The 20,837-nt window shown below is 42.4% G+C and overlaps 1 protein-coding gene across 2 annotated transcripts in view; it reads left to right on the forward strand.

The window, feature by feature from the left end:
* EML6 (EMAP like 6) overlaps positions 1-20,837 on the forward strand; it is a 263,951-nt gene that overhangs the window by 140,258 nt on the left and 102,856 nt on the right. For both annotated transcript variants that reach the window (XM_090281297.1, XM_090281296.1), the window contains exons 7-9: positions 13,633-13,834; positions 16,383-16,520; positions 19,005-19,261. In XM_090281297.1, the coding sequence (XP_090137423.1) occupies positions 13,633-13,834; positions 16,383-16,520; positions 19,005-19,261 (597 nt within the window). The remainder of the gene's footprint in view (positions 1-13,632; positions 13,835-16,382; positions 16,521-19,004; positions 19,262-20,837) is intronic.

Consider the following 20,837-nt stretch of genomic DNA (forward strand, 5'->3'; position numbering starts at 1 on the left):
CGAATTTTCAACAATCTGACTAAAGTCTGAGAACACTGTAGCTGGGAACAGCTTGATAGTGGATCTCAACAAGTGTTTCTCAGCCCTGGGGAACTGTGAGTCCTCCAGACCCACTGAGAAGATTCACTGAGTGGGGTCCAGGCATCTGTGTTTTTTAAACACTTTCCATGTAGAATCTGAGGCACAGTAAGGGGTGGAGCAACTGCCCTTGTTTTTTCACCATATGTCAGGCCTAGCAGCATCAGATTTAAGATCACTAATAAGTACCAAATCCCTTTCTGCTGCCAGTCTTCCCTTCTTGGGCCAAATAATTGGGTGGAAAGGCCATTTTATTCCCAAAATAGTTTGTTCTCTCTTTGCATGTTGGACTACAGCCTTTCATTCTGAGAGTCTTCAGTGCTAGCACATCAAAATGATTACAAACAAATAAGCTGTACCACAAGGAAGGCACGTGCAGCAATTTCTCCGCAGCTCCCGGTGCCAACCCTTCCTGGGGCCAGAATTTGACCATAGATACAGCAAGTTTTTCTCCATTGATTTGTGAGCCTAATAAAAAGTCACAATAATCTCCTGGTTAAAATAACAACTTATAGTTATTGGTTCATTTCCTAAGTGCCCCAATACTAGGTCAAGTTTTTAAAAATATATTATTGCATTGAATCCTTATAACAATGCTATGAAGTTTGAGTGCTAATATTCTCCCAATTTTACAGATGAGAAAACCAAACATTTGAAAGATTAAATAGCTTTCCATATCACACAGCTGCGAGGGGATGGGGCTGGGTTATAAATCCAGTCTGTGTACTTAACCATTCAATGAACTAGTGGAAAATAAGCAGTGTCCTTTAGGTCTGTGTTAATATTCATGATATTCATAGACAGTTAGAATAATGCCAGGTACATAGAAATGGTAAGGACGCTGTGAGGGGACGTGCAGAACTCAGGTCGTGTCTTTGCAACTTTGATTCCCTTTTCTCAGCCTACAGTTATTTCAAAGTTAAAAGTGTTTTATGTAGTATGTAAACGTGCAGCTGAATAGGGTGGTCCTGGTTGCAGGTTATATCTTTGTTTGCTGGACTTCCATGCACTTTGATTTTCTGGAACTTGTGGTTGTTTCTAGTTTTGAGGTGGTTGTATTCCTTCTTGGTTGTGGGGGGAGACGCCGCATGTCTGTCTATGCCTCCATCTTGGCCAGAAGTCCTCCTAGTGAATATTTTAATTGAATTATTATATTCTTCAATTCCTGAAGTTCTGTTTTTTAAGATATTTTCATTTTGTTCATGCATCATTTTCCTGATTTTCCTTAGTTGTCTGTTTTCTCTCGAAGTTCATTGAACTTATTTAAGATGGTCGTTTTTATTTTTGTCTCATAATTATTAGGTCTTCATTTCTTTAAGGTTGTTTCTGTGCTGGCTTAGGGGAGGGGCTCTCATGGGTGAAATAATTTTTTAACCATTTTAATGTAGCTGGTTTTGGCTTTGCACTTTCCTGGGATATTATGACTTTTTAACTGGTTTCTGGAGTTCTCTTAAAGCATTTTTAGACAGTATATTGTTAAGTTCGTGTCTCTGTGGAAGAACAAAGTGTGGGGCTTCCTATTTTTCTAAAGGATTGGGCTGGCCTGGCAGAGGGTCCCTGGTTTATTCTTTGGGTGTTCTAGAGGGAACAGGCTATGAGGCAGAGGCCTGTCATTCTTCCAAAGTTGTGTAGTTTTTGTATTTTATGCTGTTTTAGTTTGTAACTAGCCCTATAGAAATAAGGTGATTAAAACAGGGGGAAGTGATAGCAGGGCCCAGGTGTTAGAGTTTAGCCTTAATTGATAGGCTTAAGTAATTGAAGCTGTGACTGGATAGACTTTCTTTATCACCAAACCTTTGCTTCTGGAATTTTGCCTAGAGGGTGGCGGCAGGCAGCAGGACCCCAAATTGCTTTTCGGTAGCATAACTACTATTGAATCAAGATTAAAGCATTTCCATCTCCCTAAAAATTATCCTGTGTCTTGTTGTATCATCCTTTCCTCTAGCCCCATAGCCCAAGGCAACCAGTGATCTACTTTCTGTCTCTATAATTTTGCATTTTCTAGAACTTCATGTAGACTTTTATGCTTTGCTTCTTTCACTTAGCGTAATGCTTTTTGAGATTCATTTGTGTTGTTTTGTGTATCAGTATTTTGATCTTTTTTATTGCTGTGGATGTCTGTGACGCGATATTCTAGCGTCCGCATCGTTTAGAGCTGCGACTCAGAACATGGCGCGTTCCTAGAAGCCGCTTTCGGCATCAGTGGGCGGCGGCGCGTGGACTTGCAAGCGTGGGGCGCGGGACCAACCGACGCCACTTCGTGTTGGACAGTGGAAGCTGGAGAGCCAGGCTATTCGGACTGAGCCAATTGGTTTCCATGGATCTCAATAGTGCCAGCACTGTTGTTCTTCAAGTCTTAACTCAGGCCACCAGTCAGGATACTGCTGTGTTAAAGCCAGCTGAGGAGCAGTTGAAACAGTGGGAAACACAGCCAGGTTTTTATTCAGTGTTGCTGGTAAGTTGCTTAAAAATAGTTATTATTTTTAATAAAATGAGACACTATTCTATTGTTTTAAAAACCTACTTGTGTTGGTGGTTTACTTAGTGAAACTGATCCAAATGTTTGGCTGCCATTGCACTGCCATTTACTAATTCGAGGCATGGCACTTGGAGGACATTTAAGAGATGTTTATTGTTGGGTGAGTATACCCAAGCAGGGTATTGGTAGTATCTGCTTAGAAGGTTACACTGCCAGTTTTCTATTTTAGCCTGTAAATGCTGCCCTCAAGACTGTAAAGGAGGAAAGAGGAAGGACATCTCTAAAATCAGAGAAGGAAAACTCTGACCCCAAAAAACCTCCGCTGCCTTGCGGCATACCTCTTCAGGGGAAAGGCTAAGGGAGTAAACCCCGACAGAAAATCCGGAGCCGGAGTCCCTAAGGCGGTTTGACATTGTAGTCAACACCGGCAACTCCTGCGGCGCACCTGAAGCCAAGCTGTATTGACTTTGTCTTTCCCTTGGACCCTTCAGCTGCGAAGAGAGGGGGGGTCTGCTGCATGGGCAACAGCAGACCCTCCATATCACCCTGCCCAGGCTCTGTAGCTTCAGTTTCACTTGAGAGGACACTCCAGCGTCATCGCAAGATGCCGACTCAACACGGGAGGAGACAGATACCGGTTATAAGCTCATCCGATTGGCGAAGGAAACGAGCGCCAGGGATCTCCTCTGATGGTGGGAGAGGTCATCGCACCTCACTGGACAGCTACCGTCTCGCCATGGCTCGCCTGCCCCACTGGGTGCGTGGGGATCAGAGAGGCGCCTCTCGAAAAGTGGGCCACAAAACACCCGCACCAGTTAATTCCAAGCAAACAACAAGAAAGAAGCCTCCGGCTCTTCGCCTCGCTAGCTGGAACATCAGGACCATGTGCCCCGGACTTACTGCAGACCTTCCGTGGATCAAGGGTGCCAGGAAAACCGCTGTCATCGATAGGGAACTGGCACGACTAAACATCGACATTGCGGCTCTACAGGAGACCCGGTTGGCCGACAACGGAACTATCAGAGAAACCAACTACACTTTCTACTGGCAAGGGAAGTCTCCGGACCAACCAAGACAGCACGGTGTTGGGTTCGCTGTGAAGAACACGCTTGTTAACTCCATAGAGCCACCCACAGGAGGCACAGAGAGATTACTTACCCTCCGATTGTCAACAACTTTCGGCCCAGTCAGCATTCTTAGCGCGTATGCCCCAACCCTCTGCGCCACCACCGAAGAGAAAGAACAGTTCTACCATGCACTGGACGAAGCGTTATCCAAGATTCCCAGAAGTAACGCTCTCTATCTCCTTGGAGACTTCAATGCAAGAGTAGGAGCCGACCACATGGCCTGGCCCACCTGCCTTGGAAACTTTGGGAGAGGAAAGATCAATGAGAATGGTCAGCGACTGCTTGAGCTTTTGTGTCACCACGGCCTGTGCGTGACAAACACATTCTTCAAGTGCAAAGAGATCCACCAGGTGTCATGGAGGCACCCCCGCTCCCGTCATTGGCACCAGCTTGACCTCGTCATCACCAGAAGAACGGATATTGGCAGCACCCTCCTCACCCGCAGCTACCACAGTGCAGACTGCGACACGGACCATGCCCTCGTGGTAAGCAAGGTGCGCATAATGCCGAAGAGGTTGCACCACTCCAAGATGAAGGGTCGCCCACGCATCAACACCAGTTGTGCCAGCAACCCAGTTAAGACCCAGCAATTCATCAACAAGATGGAAGATGCACTCGGCGAGGGAGTGGCGGCAGATGACATTATCGAATCCAATTGGCCACGTCTCCGCGACGCCATATACAACTCCGCCATTATTGCTTACGGGAAGAAAGAGCGGAAGAACGCTGACTGGTACGAGGCTCACTGGGAAGAAATGGAACCCGTGATCGAGGCTAAGAGGAAGGCCCTACTGGCTTACAAGGCCACGCCCACTCCCAGTACACTTCAAGCTCTACGGGCTGCCAGGAACAAAGTCCAGAAGACCGCCCGCCACTGTGCCAACACCTATTGGCTAAACCTGTGCAGAAGCATCCAGGAAGCCGCCGATATAGGCAACGCACGAGGAATGTATGAGGGTATCAAGAAGGCAACAGGCCCAATCCCCTCCAAGATCGCCCCCCTTAAGTCCAAGACAGGTGAGGTCATCACTGACCAGGAACAGCAAATGCGGCGGTGGACCGAGCACTACCTCGAGCTGTACGCAACGAAGAACACCGTAACAGACACTGCTCTTAACGCCATCCCAGACCTACCAGTCATGGAGGAGCTAGACACCCCACCTACTGCGGCAGAGCTCGGCAAAGCCATCGACCGCCTCGCTTGCGGGAAAGCACCAGGAAGCGACGGAATCCCTCCAGAAATCCTAAAGAGCGGGAAACCAGTCCTGCTACAGCCGCTCCACCATCTACTCTGTCTCTGCTGGAAGGAGGGTTACATCCCCCAGGATATGAGAGACACCAACATTATCACCATGTACAAGAACAAAGGAGACCGCAGCGACTGCAACAACTACCGGGGCATCTCTCTCCTCAGCGTCGTCGGCAAAGTATTCGCCCGGGTCGCTCTTGCCCGCCTGCAGACCCTTGCTTCCCGCGTCTACCCAGAGTCCCAGTGTGGCTTCAGAGCTGGCCGCTCAACAGTGGACATGATCTTCTCCCTACGCCAGCTGCAGGAGAAGTGTCACGAGCAGCATAAACCACTCTACCTCGCCTTTATTGACCTCACGAAGGCGTTTGATCTGGTCAGTCGAAGCGGACTCTTCAGCTTGCTACGGAAGATTGGCTGTCCACCACATCTGCTTGCTGTGGTCATGTCCTTTCACGACAACATGCACAGCACGGTGTCCTACAACGGCACAACCTCTGAGGCCTTCCCAGTCAGCAGCGGAGTAAAGCAGGGCTGCGTCCTCGCGCCTACGCTGTTCGGAATCTTCTTCTCCATGCTCCTCCAATACGCCTTTAAGGACTGCAGCGAGGGTGTCTTCATTCACACCAGATCCGATGGCAAGCTCTACAACCTGGCCCGTCTACGAGCCAAGACCAAAGTCAAAGAGGTGCTCATCCGTGAGATGCTCTTCGCCGACGACGCAGCTTTGACATCACACTCCGAAGAGGGACTCCAACAGCTAGTCACTTGCCTTTCCCACGCATGCAAGGAGTTCGGACTAGCCATCAGCCTGACGAAGACGAATGTTATGGCTCAAGGCACGGGGACTCCCCCATGCATCACCATCGACGGATACACCCTGGAGGTTGTCAACGACTTCACTTACCTCAGGTCCACCATCTCGAGCTCTCTGTCAGTCGACTTGGAGGTCAACCGGAGAATCGCCAGGGCAGCCACAGTTATGGCCAGACTGAACCGGCGAGCGTGGAACAATTCCAGCCTCACTGAGAAAACCAGACTGCGCATCTACCAAGCCTGCGTACTCAGCACTCTCCTCTATGGCAGTGAGACGTGGACCACCTACGCAAGGCACGAAAGGAAACTCAACAGCTTCCACATGAGGTGCCTGCGACGCGTCCTGCATGTCACCTGGCAGGATAAGGTCCCCAACACCGAGGTGCTGAAGCGAGCCAATATGAGCAGTTTGCATGCAGTTCTTAGCGAGAGACGCCTCAGGTGGCTCGGCCATGTCAAAAGAATGGATGCAGGCCGTATCCCCAAAGACCTCCTCTATGGCGAGCTAGCAGAAGGCAAGAGGATGACAGGGCGCCCAAAACTGCGGTTCAAAGACATCTGCAAAAAGGACATGACACAATGCTCCATCAATCTCAACACATGGGAAGTTCAAGCAGACGACCGCCTAGCCTGGAGGCTCGCGGTCAGGCAAGGTACGTCACGCGCGGAGGCTGCGCGCAACGAGGAGGCGGTCCAGAAAAGATCGAGGCGGAAGCAGCGTCAGCAGCAGCAACAACAGCCATCTGCCTTCACCTGTACCAAGTGCGGCAGGGATTGTCACTCCCGAATCGGACTGCACAGCCATTCTCGGCGGTGCAGATAGACTCTCAAGAAGCTACGCCATCGTCTCTCGAGACGGACGGCTGCCGACGACGACGACGACATAGACTAGATCTCCCCATGCCGGGTCTCAGGACTATTACACAGAGGATTAGAATGGTACTATTTCCCATTTTCTGGTCTAAATGTAAAACCTGGGCAAAGGACTGGAGAGAATTTGGTTTTAGAGTTAAGTGGCTGGTTCTCTCTACTGCCGCCTGCTGGCAGTCTGGACCAAGCTCAGGCCAGAGCCCATATTTCTCATAGCAGAGAGGCAGGGACGGCCACCGTGTCTAAGGTGTTGACCCCTTACAATTCAGCACAATACCTTCAGTTCATACTGACAAAAGTCTCTGAAATGTGAGCTATTTCAGAACAAAAGAGCATTTCTGTGGTTTTAAATAATTAGAATAATTCTTTCTGGCTCTGTTTTCACTACTGGTGGATTACTAACCATATTCCAGATATTGCCTTATATTTTTCTTTTTCCCAGAGCACAAGATAAAGAAGCAAAGACAGCTTGATTATTTCCCAGTGCAGTGGCCACCTTGGCCAGCCTGGCTAGGAAAGCATGGTTACATTACTGTTCTCTATGTCGGTGCCAGAGACATTAAGAACAAGCTAGAGAGATAGAGAAGGGAAATACTGTCAGATCTTGTGAGGGACCCACCACGCACCAGGGTCTCTCCAGAATGTGCCCAGAAGAGACTGTGCTGTTCTTGTCATCACTCTTGCTTGCAGAACAGCATTTAGCTTTAGAAATGATGAAAACAGAACATTATTAGGAAACCTGAATACTGTTCTCTACCCACTGAGGTGTCTTCAGGAAGTAATTCCTGCTGTAGATGGTTATTCTGAAGGTGAGAATGGCTGTGTCCTATCTATCTTTATAGGTAGACCCCTGGGGGTGACTTGCCTGAAGTGACAAAATACAATTTATCTGTTTGAAGAACTGAGTATTTATGAAGAGCCAGAGTTGGTTTTTGACAGGAAATGTTCACAGCTCATTACGTTTATGTTGTAAACAATGAAAATGGAACAACTCCTCTTATTATCGCTCCTCCCTCCCCATATTTAGCCAGAAATAACCTACATCAGTTTAACTTCATTGCCTGTGTCCTGTGTAAAGCTTCTGCCTTACGTTGGTTGTTTCAGCAAAACCCTTTTTTCAAATGAAATCTCCTATGAAGACAGATTATGAGGTGCTGAGGGAAAAGCAGGGGTGGGACCCTCAAACCCTGTGTCCGGTCACAGTCTGAAAACACTGCTGGGCGCTGTGTGACCCTACCGGTTCATTGGTCTTGGCTGAGTTGGAAGGTTCTTTTTGTTCCTAAACTTCTTTTTTTTTGAAAAAAGAAAGACAAAACAGGTATTGTTAAAATGTTAATTAACACTTGCGAATTCCAATGTTAATATTCTTATTTCTTTCTGAATTTGACCCCCAAAACAAGGTGGTAAAAAATAGTGAGGGTGATGGGGAAATTAAATGTTTTCATACTGGACCAAACACAATGCCAGATCTCTGGGAAGAATTTTGGTTTTCAAGTCACTTAGTTTAGCTTAAGGAGTGGACACGTTGTGGGAGGCCATGGGAGAAGTGCGTACTCAGGCTTGCTGTGGAGCTGTGAATGCCAGGCCCGCCCAGAAAGTGTTGGAGTCGTTAAGACAGCCAGTGGAATTATAAAGGGATTGCCATTTGAGTATTTTGATAACAGTTAAAATGTATAACACGTTGCTGAAATATATAACATATATATGTATACATGTATGTATCTATCATCTTTATTGAGCTATGTCCGTTTGCCCCTAGTTGTAGTTAGATTGGATGCCCGCCCTTCAAGCTGAAGCTTTAAGTTAGGCAAATAGGCATTTTTCACAGAAAGACTGGACATTTCACTTACCCTCTGCCTCAGCTATGGAGTATAACCATGGTGAGTCTATGTGCGTGGGCTCTTTAAGAGCGATTTCTTGAGACTTCCAACCAAGATGGAGGCCTAGACTGACATGCTCTGTTACCCTCCACAACTAAGAAGGACTACAACTACTGCAAAACCAGAAATAACCAGAAGTTCCAAAAAATAAAGCTACATGGAAGTCCAACGTATGAAGTTATAAACAAGTGGTACTCATCCGGACGGGTAGGAGGGGCGAAGCCTGGGCGGAGAGGTCAAGCTGTGCTGGCGGCGGCAGCTGCGGTGATGGGCAGTGGGACTGTGGTAAGCACAGACACCCATATTTAAGGGGAGGCTAGAAGCGTCTAGGGAGCACCCCTGGCTGCAGACCAGACCCATCAGCTCACAATTCCAATGCCGGGGAAGGCAGACCCCCACTACCTCAGACTGTGAGGCCCGGAGTGGGTGGGGATGGAAGAGGAGGCTCCCAGTCTCCCAGCGGAGAGTGAACAGCAGGAATCCATCTTGGACCCCTGCCCCGACACAGAGCACCACAGTGTGGTGAGACGGGTCACGCAGTAGTGACAAGTGCATGGGGTTCCACCCCCTATAGCGTACGGGGTGTGACAGCCCCGCCCAAGAAGGAAAGGTAAACAAAAACTGTCAGGATGGCAGGGATCATGATAGAGATCCCAATCACGCAACTGACCAGACAGCAAATATATGATTTGTTGGACCAGCAGACAGATAATCTTCCTGAGGCTCAGTTCAGAGCTATAGTTATAAGACAGCTTATAGACCTAATAGCGGATCTTAAACAAGACAGGGAAAGAATGAAGGCTAGTCCTGCTGAAAGGAACAAAAATACATACGAAACAAGTGGTAAGGGAAGGAAAATCAGGGATCAAGTCAACAAATAGGAACAGAGGGAAGGAACAAACACTCAACCAGTGCAGAAAGAGGGAACAAAAGTGAGGAAAATGAGGAGAGGCTCAGAAACCTATGGGACAGCTATAAGCGGGCCAACATCCGAATCATAGGGTTGCCAGAAGATGAAGAAGAAGAACTAGAAATTGAAAAATTATGTGAAAAAATAATGAAGCAGAACTTCCCTAACTTGGGGAAGGAAATAGACTTACAGGTCCAGGAAACACAGAGAGTTCCAAAGAAAACTGGACCCAGGAAGAACCACACCAAGACACATTATAATCAAAATGTCAAAAATTAAGGATAAAGAGAATCTTAAAAGCAGCAAGAGAGAAGAAGAGAATTATGTACAAAGGGGTCCCAATTAGACTATCAGCTGATTTCTCAAAGGAGACTCTGCAGGCAAGAAGGGACTGGCAAGAAATATTCAAAGTAATGCAAAGCAAAAACCTACAGCCACAATTATTCTATCCCGTGAAGCTGTCATTCAGAAAAGAAGGGCAGGTAAAGTGCTTCCAGGACAAAATAAAACTGAAGGAGTTCATCAGATCCAAACCACTGTTATATGAGATGTTAACAGGACTTGTTTAGAAGGAGGATCAGAACTATGAACATTAACATGAAAACTGTATCACAACAACCAACAACAGAAGCTAGGGAATCGAAACAAAGGCAAACTAAGTAGGCAACAAGAGTGGAAAAAAAATTATAGGTAAGGGGAACATAGTGGGTGGAGGTCAGAGGGGAGGGGGAAGGGGGAAAGGGAGGGAGATGGTGCAGGAATTAAGCATAGTAGGAGGGAGTGGGGTAGATAGGAAGATGTTGAGAAGAACTATATGCACAACCAATGGGCATGGACTAAGGTGGGGACAACTGGGGGAGAGGGGTCACTGGGTGGAGGGGAACAAAGGGAAAAGAAACTGGGACAACTGTAACAGCATAATCAATAAAACATATTAAAAAAAAACAAAGCATGAAAAAAAAAAGTGACTTATCAGTTCGCTGTAGCCTCGTAGGTTTCATGGACACAAGCTCCATGTCTGTCAAAGACTAGTTGGGGGCTCATTTCTCAGGTACAGATGAGATGCCACATGTAGGATTCAAACCCTTTACTCAGGCAGATGCTCAGAGTTGTGAGTTCCTTCTCAATCGTGGGTTGATGCACCATGGGTGGGGTTTATGGTGAGATTGTATCTCAGCCTCTCCTACCCATTTTGATACAGATTTTTTTCTTGCTCATCCATTGTATAGGAATTGTTTAGCTATTTTGGGGGTTTCTTATAGAGGAAATTGTTCCATATGTAGCTGTAGATTAGGTGTGTCCATGGGAAGAAGTAAGTTCAGGATTCTCCTATGTCACCACCTTGAACTGGGATTTCATAAATACCATTTAGTTGGTTTTGGTGTGCAGATATCTGTTTAGAAATGTCTGGCTTCTCCTTAGAATGTGAACTCCATTAGGGCACAAGTCTGGCTTGTCCATGGTTTGAGTTCCAATCTTGGGCATCTAGTAGGTGCTCAATCAAAACTTTTTGAATAAATGAATGAATACATCTCCGATCTTTGAATACTCTCATTGAGAATGAGGATGTTGTCTTTTATTTATTGTCACCTCCAAGGACTCAAGAAATGTTTTCTTTTTGATGTTTTATTTTATTCACTCAATGATTCTTATTGAGCATCTGTTACATGCCGGCCACCATGCTAGGTACTGAGGATCCTGCAGTGTATAAAACTGAGAACACTTGTCTTCACAGACATTAGAGAGAGAGAATGAACAATAATTAACAAGTAGATTATTTGATCTCTTTTTTACTGATGTTGAACTGAATTAACATCCCTCTTCAATTCCTGTTTCTGAAGAACAAAGTGTTACATCTTTTCTGTAATAAAAATGATAGATGATGCAAGGTCTGCTGTGGAAACAACAAATTCACCATCCCTATGGGATAAACAGGAATGCATTAATTAGTAAACAGTAACTGAACCTCTGGAAGGGGTAGGAAGGAGATAAGGACAAGAAAGGGGCAGTGGCAAAAGGATTGTTGCCACAGGCAGACTTCTCCACAGCCGAGCTGCCTGCTCTGGCAACCTGCCATCTGATCCTGACTGTGGTTACCACACAGCTGTCCTTTCCGAACCTTGAAGGCCCATCACGGTGTTTACAGTGGATGCTTCTGAGTGATTGACCCTGGACTAGCTGTTGCCAAGATAGCCCTGCACCCTACTCACAGCAGAAATAGTGAATCTGCCTGTGTGCTGTCTCCTTCCATTTTAAGACACATAACAATGAAATCAGAGCAAGAAGTAAAGAGAGGTATCTCATGTAAAAATACTCTTGTGTCTTAAAAAGTACTCTTTCATAAATAACTGAATTATTTCATTTGATCCTTCCGAGACCACAGGGAATTAAGATGAGGATTCTAGTGAGAGCATTTTTATACCCCCAATCAGCCCTTCCGTTGTCTCCACATCCCATCTGGCTTAGCATTGTTCTGGATTCTTTTAGTAGACCTAATTTTGTTTTAGAGCAGTTAGGTTCACAACAAAAATGAGTGAAATTTACAGAGATTTCTCATATACTCCCTACTCTATACATGCATAGCCTCCCTATCAACCAGAGTGGGTGAACCTGCACTGACACATCCTTATCACCCAGTGCCTACATAGTTCACGGTAGGGTATGTATATTATATGGGTTTTGACACATGTATAATAACATATGTCCAACTCTTGGCATTGTATATTCTATGCGTTTTGACACATACAATAGCGTGTATCTAGTATTATTCCTATAGAATAGTTTCATGGACCTAAAAATTCTCTGTACTTTGCCTATTCATCCCTCTGTTTTAGACTATTTTATTTTGTAATAAAGTATTAGAATTTGTTAAAATCATTCTTAATTTTTTAAAAAATCCTCACCCGAAGACATGCTTATTGATTTTTAGAGAGAGGGGAAGGGAGGGAGAGAGAGGGAGAGAAACATCAATGTGAGAGAGAAACATCGATCAGTTTCCTCTTGCACACTCTCCAACTGGGGACTGCACATGCAACCTAGCTATGTGTCCTAACCAGGAATCAAACCTGTGACCTTTCTGTTTACAGGACGATGCTCTAACCAACAGAGCCACACTGGTGAGGGCTGTATTAAAAATATTTTTGCTAGAATTAGTTTACAAATTGATAATTCAATATCATAAAATTACTTTCTCATTTAAAAAATATTTCAAACATTATGTAAATTTAATTATTTTAGAATTTCCTTTTATTTTCAGTGGGTCCCAATTTCGATGATAAATTACATGGCCTTCATAATTACAGTCTACATTTTATGGGGAGAAAACCAAAGTGACTCTTCTCCCTGTGTGCGTCCAGTCAGGTGTAGAGCAGGATTTAAGCCCAGGTGCTCTGACTTCTGGTACTTTCTACACCAAAAACAGACAAGGCTCATGGGTGAGGCAACTCAGATCTCAAAGTTTATCACATCCTTACCTTGCTTAAAGTAGTTCTAAAAGTAGGATTGCACCTATATTTCTAATCCAGACCTGTGAAAATCCACTATGTAATTAAATAAATAATGAACCTAGTACGGAACAGAAGTCTGAGACATCCCAGCTCAGGCAGGGCAAGAAGACTCGCCAAGAGGGTAAAATACTACGCAGGTAGAAGTTCAGATTAAAAATCTTCTTTTTGAGAAGATTCCATAAATTGATGTTTGATGTTTGATGGTATTTTGAGACTGCAATTAAAGTTTCATTTGCATATTTCTGGGACATGGTGCATCTGTTCTCCCACAGAATGAGTCTGGGTTCTGAGCAAATACATGTTAAACTTGCCTAATAGGATAATTAACCATTCTGTAGTACCAGCCACATATAATTTTTAATGCAATGTTAATATCCTAAAGATTGAACTGATTACTAACTTTTCCATAGCAAGTCAGAAGGAAATAATTTCAAAAGTGTTAGGTTTTCATAAAACATAGATAATTATTCCAAGTCAGACAGGAAAGAGCGATCACTCTTTTGCAAAATAAATTGTAAGGGGTGTGGGGGAAAGGACCAGCAGACCAGCCCATGTAAGGAAATGGTAATGAACACAGAACGGTACATGCATTTTATCCTCCACCCCCAGCAATTTTTAAGATGTGTTGCATTAGGTGCCATCCTAGTGTATTTACTTTAGGGGTTTTATTTGTAAATGATGTGAAGGTATGCTTTTATTTGACTTATTTGTTTTTGTCAGGCCTCTCTATCCGGAGCGTGTGCTGGAAAGCAGACCGCCTTCTTGCAGGGACCCAGGACAGCGAGATATTTGAAGTGATTGTGCGAGAACGAGACAAGCCCATGCTGATCCTGCAAGGCCATTGTGAGGGGGAGCTCTGGGCTCTGGCCCTGCACCCCAAGAAGCCGCTGGCTGTGACAGGCAGCGATGACCGCTCTGTCAGGTGAGGCCCCAGTAGAGGCCGTCGTCACCTCACTGACTTCCTTGGAATAACATTGACTTTGACTAAATTTGCTTGTTCCTTAATAGAAGGACAAACCACAAGGCAGAACCACACAATTTCCACCTGGAATATGAAGACACTTAGCTCCACAGCAGTTGCCTCCTTGGCATAACCTTATCTTTCTTTGGCTGCATCTTAACTCACGGTTATGTTCCTAGAAGTGAAAACGCTGCTGGTAAGGCTGGCTTGCAGGTCTGAGAGCTAAGCGCACTCCTGCGTGTTCACAGCACAGCCCACTCTTGCCTTCGGTCCTGGGCAGGGGCTGTGCTGTGGTTTCACAGCTTAGTTCCAGGCACTCATTCGTCACCATTAGCCCTGACATTCTGAGTTGCAAAGTTGTCTTCAGCATATGAGTAAATAATTATTCTTTATAGATTCTCAGATGAAGTTTTGAACATTGTCGTCAAATCAAAGGGGAGTGTTGGTTCCTGAGAAAATATACCGTTTTATTAGGGCCTCAAGGGCTCTTGCAACGGATCACATGTTAGTCTTTGAGAGCATGACAGTGTGTAAAAGGAGCAATATGGATGGGCTCCCAATATTCTCGCAATTGTCAAAGGACTGATCATATGATTTGAAAGTGTGAGATGAAGACTATTATACTGATTTCAGTATTTTTGTAATTATTATTAAGCTATAAATGTGCTTAAGAACAAATAGGTCAGAAAAAGACTGGGTGACAGTGAGAGGAAGAGATGGATTAATCAATCAGTGGATTAATCAATCAGTTGATTACTGCCTCTGGGCTTTAATAGTTAAAACAGAGCACTGTAAGCTAGACTAAATGTTCCTGCTTCCCCCCTTGCCCTTTTCTGTATGTCTTTGAATGTAATCAACATACAATCAGTATTCTTGTTAATAAGGAAAATCTCAAAATAAATCCACTTTTTAGTCTGTACCAAGCACTAAGTCTCATCAATCTAAAAATCAGTGACAACCACTCCGGTCATCTCCTCATGTGACATAAATGCATATTTGGCCTGTACTTGTCTTCACTCACTTTCTTCTCTTCCTTTCCTTCCATTACGCTGAGCTTTCCCCCAAGTAGCCAAAACAATGCCACCAAGTTATTCAAACACCTGAAAAAATCTATTTGTACCCATCTAGATGGAAATGATTTCAAGAAAGTCTTTGGCTTTTGTATTTTGATAACTGTATGATGTCTCAGAATTGCACACTTCCCCAAGGAGCCCTGATGATCAGCTTTTGTCTTATTCTCCTTAACCATTAATTTGGCTGAAGTTTTTTCATGTAACTGTACACTGAGTATGGAAATTTGGAAAGGGTATAAGTCATAATTTCTTGAGAAAGTTTAGCTGAGTGACTTCATAAGGATAGCACAGTTTACTGAGGGGTGATGGTAAAGGAAAGCTTACATTGCTGAAAATAGTGCATGGCTAAAAACAGCATGAGATTATGAATAATGGACGAGGTATCGAAAGAATAACATAAGCTTTAGATGGAACAGTGCAAGCTGCCTAAGGGATCAGTAAGCCATTCACTCTGCAACTCTGCACTGTAAGGAGCTTGCCCCGTCCTTCCTGATGGCAGAATGCGTTAGAGAAACTACCATGAGTGACTTATTCTTGACTCCATGGTAGAACTCTAGATTATTGGTCCACTTAGCAGATATTATTGTGTGTTAAGAGAAGACTGTCTTCAGAGTACTAACAGGTGGAAGTCAGATACCACAATTACAACTCACATGTAAACCCTCATTTGTAGCTTCAAAAATTTAGTTCATGTTTATTCAGTTTGAGGTGCCTAGAATAGGTGTTCCTGGAGCCACTGAAAACTGTTAACTGCACTGGACCCTTGATTCCCCTTTCTCTAGCAGTAGCTGTGCTTGTCAGCCAGGGGCCCGATGGGGTATCTGCCCCAGCCATGATTGGGCCTATCAGCAGTGGGCCTCCAGGCAGCTTATGAGGAAAGATAGCATATGACTGTAGACCGCTGACTTTGGAGCCGTCTTGGGCAAGGGTATCATTGGCTCTTTTCCATCTTAGCTGTTTTCTTTCCAGGGAGGCCAACAAATGGAATGTGTGTTTCAATTTATATTTGTTTACATAGCACAGTTCCTAGAAGGGTACTCAGATTTTCTTAAAAACTAACAATAATAGCATATCTTAATGCTTCTTATCCTATAAGAGTTATTAATAACCATTGGTGTAAGTAAAAAGTAATTTTTAATCTCTAAAGATAAAAGTAAGATTTTGTGTTAAGGCATTGTTTAAAATTACCTTTTTCTATAAATATCAAAATCTTTGGAAATGTTACCTCATTTTATATTTCTTGCTGGGTATTTCTAATGGGGGAAATGACCCAAAGATGTACTAAACACTGCCCCATGCCAGGAGGAAGGACACGTGTGACATCACGGCATCCCTTGTTGTCATCACACTGTGGTGAGCAGGCCTTCCTGCCTTGGGCTGCCTGATGGTGATGAGAGGTGGTTTGGTTTGGTTTCTCATTGTGTTCCTGTGCTCAGGCTGTGGAGCCTGGCTGACCACGCCTTGATCGCCCGCTGCAACATGGAGGAAGCCGTTCGCAGCGTGGCTTTCAGCCCGGATGGATCGCAGCTGGCCCTGGGCATGAAGGACGGCTCTTTCATTGTTCTCCGAGTCAGGCATGTATTCTGGCACTGAAAATGGTATTAAAGATGCTCGTTTTAAAAATATGAACAAACAAAAATAGAAACAGACTCATAGATACAGAGATCAGATGACATTGCCAGAGGGGAGGGTGTTGAGGGGCTGAGTGAAAAAGGTGAAGGGATGGGGGGAAAGAGGGGGAAGGGTCAGTCAAAGAACAGGTATAAATGACCCATGGACATGGACAACAGGGGGGGATTGACTGTGGGAACTGGGGGGTGGACGGAGCAGGGGAGAGCAATGGGAAAAAAATTGGGAAAATGTAATAGAACAACAATTTCAAAATAATGTAATTTTTTTAAAAGGTGAAGGGAGTAAGAATTACAAATTGGTAGTTACAAAGTAGTCACAGGAATGTAAAGTACAGCATAGGAAATAGAGTCAATAATATTGTAATAACTGTGTATGGTGCCAGGTGGGTACTGGAAATATCAGGCAAATATGATTGTCTAAATGCTATGATGTATAACTGAAACTAATACAAAATAATATTGAATATAAACTGTAATTGAACCCCGGGCTATTGTGGCTCAGTGGGTTGGAGCAATGTCCTGTACACCAAAGGTTGTGGATTTGACCCCTGGTCAGGACACATACCTAGGTTGCCAGTTCCATCTTTGGTCAGGGCACATATAAGAGGCAACCCATCAATGTTTCTCTCTCACATCGATGTTTCTCTCTCTCCTTACCCCGCCATCCCTCCCCATCTAAAATCAATAAATATATTAAAAAAATAAATAAACTAATTGAAAAATAAAATTTAAAAAGAAGTAAAAAAGAAATGCTCTTTTGTTAGAATTAAGATTCTTCTGTCATAATGTATTGGTTGGGACCTTAGGAAAAATGCACTTACTATTTCATATAGGAACACTACAGATCCACAATACCCTGCCTGTCAGGACAAAATCCAAACATCTGAAAATGCAAACTTCTTCGGTGACTTCTTTGTCAGCACAGCATGCCCCAGTGGACTGATGGGAGACTATATAATCTATTAATCTCTTAGCAGGAATAATCACGTATCATGTGATTTGCTGCAAAAATATTAATACAGGGTGCTGCCCCAGCCCCTACTGGTGATATTGCATAATATATTGTATGTGAACCTTTTTAAAATTTAATGAATAATGAATTCCCAAACTCATCTGGTCCCAAGGGTTTTCGATAAGGGATTCTGTGCTTGTAGAAAACCAAAAAAAGAGGAAGAAAGAATAAAATAGCCTCCAACAGCAGCAGATTTTTAGAGGCGAGTTGGAGTAAAAGATTTCTTCCACCCACAATTGACAGAATAAAATATTTCATACTTACAAATGTCCTCTGTAATTCTTACAAGGTAAAAATTATGATCCACCCTTATAATTTCTCTGAACTCGTTAGTTGTTCTTGCTCACCCATTTTGTGATTACAGAAAGGAAATGCAGCCAGAAATTCGATAGGGCAGGTTTTGCACAGAACAAATTCTATATAGATTTGCAAAATGCTTTTGGCACAGTGTATTACACTAAATTCTCATTACCAGCCACACATAACTTATTACCAAATTGGTGGGCAAGGCATTCTTTCTCTGCTTAGTGATGCGTGAAAAGATAGTTGATTACCAGATTTTCTTTTCTTTTTAATGGATTTTCCAAGCCAAAAACAAAAACAAAAACAAAAAACCCACATCTATTTTATAATATTGTAGTAAACTGTAGTGCTATTAATAAATGATAGCAGGTATGAGGAATTATGTGGAGAAATAATGCCTAATATTTGCTTCGGAGTTTATTACTAGGTCGGGGGACCTGCCAATCATAATCTTGTCTCATAGTTGTAGAAAAATCCTCAATGAGCTTTCAAATGAGGGCAGAAATTCTTACCAGACTCTGATTAGAAAGAATATAGGATATTCTGGTGATTCAGTGTGTGTGTTATTGATCTTTCATAGCCAAAGTTAAATAATTCCCTAACAGCTTAGAATGAAAAAGAGTAATTTTTCTTTTCTGCTTTTTTGGTCTTTCTCTTCTTACAGCAATAAGCATTAAGCAGTTTTTTGTCCTTAAAATATAAAAAGGATGTTTTATTTTTATCCTAACCTTGATATATCTATTTTTCATGACACATTTTAAAACAATTTTACAAACCCCAATTTTTTAACAAAAAAATTCTAAAGAAAAATAAAATATAATTGAACATGAAAGCAAGTATGCACTTTATTACAATTTTTTTGTTTTTACTTTGGAAGCCCAAAATATTATTTTAAATATTATTAATTTTTCCTAAATTGGTCATAAACTTTAAATAATATTTTATATTTAAAGTTAACCGAATATTTTATATTCAAAAGTTACTTCTCTAATTCCTACAGGTATTTTCTCCCATTCTAAACAATTTTTTCTCTGACACATATACTTTAATACATGACTTCAGGTTTCTTTTTCTAGATTTGCTGCTTATCACTTTGCTTTTTATTCTTGTAGAGATATGACAGAAGTGGTTCATATCAAAGATCGAAAAGAAGTCATTCATGAAATGAAATTTTCTCCAGATGGCTCTTACCTCGCAGTGGGATCTAATGATGGCCCCGTAGACATCTATGCGGTCGCCCAGAGGTATAAGAAAATTGGAGAATGCAACAAGTCCCTTAGTTTCATTACACACATTGACTGGTCTTTGGATAGTAAATACTTGCAAACTAATGATGGTGCAGGAGAACGACTGTTCTACAAAATGCCGTGTAAGTTATGCAGGCATCAGATGTTCGTGAAAAGCAAAACTTGAAACCACGTGAAGGAAATATGGGAATGTGGTTGTGACCTCAGGGCAAGGAATGTTTTCTGAAACAAGACCCTCAAATCACCGACTCTCAAAGAAGAGATTAACTAATTGGAACATATTAAAATAAAAAATCGCTCCACTATAAGAGAGACCTTGAATATAATGAAAAGACAAGGCATCAGCTGGGTATAAATACTTGCAATAGTTATAATGAACAAAGGGTATACACAAAGAATGCTTAAAGATAAAGAAAAAAGTTCTAGAAAAAATACTAAGAATACTAAAGATTTGAGGATTACATTTTTTTATTTATTGAGATTGCTTTACTCTCAAATATGTGTTCTTTCCCATATTATTTGATTATTTGGTGAAATGTACTAATTGGAATTCTAAAAATAAAATTTTTGTTTGTAACCCCTCATTGTACCTTTTGTAAGAGATTCATCTGATTTATCTAACACTCATTAGTAACATTTAGTTTGACACTAACCTGTCATAAACAAAAAACAACTTTCAGTTTTATAATCTTTATGATTTTTTAATGTAAGAAGAAAACTTTAATATTCAACATGAATCTTGACCTCAGATAATAGCTTATCTTCAATTTATGAAAGTAATTGAAAAATTTATCTTAAAATAATGTGTAACATATAACTTCAACTTTTTGTTGTCTCTGCCTTATTAGATTTGTTAATGCACCATTACTGGGTGCATATTTCTTTGTGTCTACTTTTTTGCTTGTTATTATTTCATATATATTTCCCATATATAAAAAATATGGGACACATGTTTGCCATTTACAATAACAAAATAACATCCTGCTTAGTAATAATATTATAATTTGCTTTCTCATTCTCCTATTATTGAACATTTGGGTTTATTGCCACTTTCTTTGCTGGTATAGACAGCACAGCTCCAAATGTCTTTGTACAGGTCAGATTTGCTCTTCTCAGTCCCTTGCACTACATTCTCCAAAGCAGGAACACTGGATCAAAGACTATGATCCAACTAGAAACTCTCTGATTCTATGTTCTTTATAATTAATTTTATGTAACACTGGTAGAATGCAGGACATCTAGATGCAAATGTGATAGTGCCCCAGTAATATACAAGAGCATCATTCTCACAAATTCTTTGTTTGAAAATAATTTATTTTGAGGGAGAAAGTATGAGGTAATACACTTATTTAAAATTTCTTTTTCTGTGTGATTCCTCCTTTGTGTGTTCCCTGGAGATGCCCGTTGCCAGCTGCTGGTGGAGACTGGGTATCACACTCGCTGTATGTTAAAGAGCGTCCCTAACACAATTGTCAGTGCTCCTTTCCCCACCGAATTGCATTTATTTTATCATAATTCGGTGAATTCTCATCATCTATCACTTTTAAATTTAATTAATGAAATACATTCATTTTTTCACCTATTTATTGAGACCGAATTAAAAAACATTTTTTAAAAATTTCAGTTCCTTGAATTATGAAAAGTATAAAGTAAGAGTAAACTTATTAAAAATCTGACAAAATGATGGTGACTAAATAG

The sequence above is a fragment of the Furipterus horrens genome, unplaced genomic scaffold, assembly GCF_987537825.1.
Source record: "Furipterus horrens unplaced genomic scaffold, mFurHor1.1.pri manual_scaffold_6, whole genome shotgun sequence".
Lineage (NCBI taxonomy): Eukaryota > Metazoa > Chordata > Mammalia > Chiroptera > Furipteridae > Furipterus > Furipterus horrens.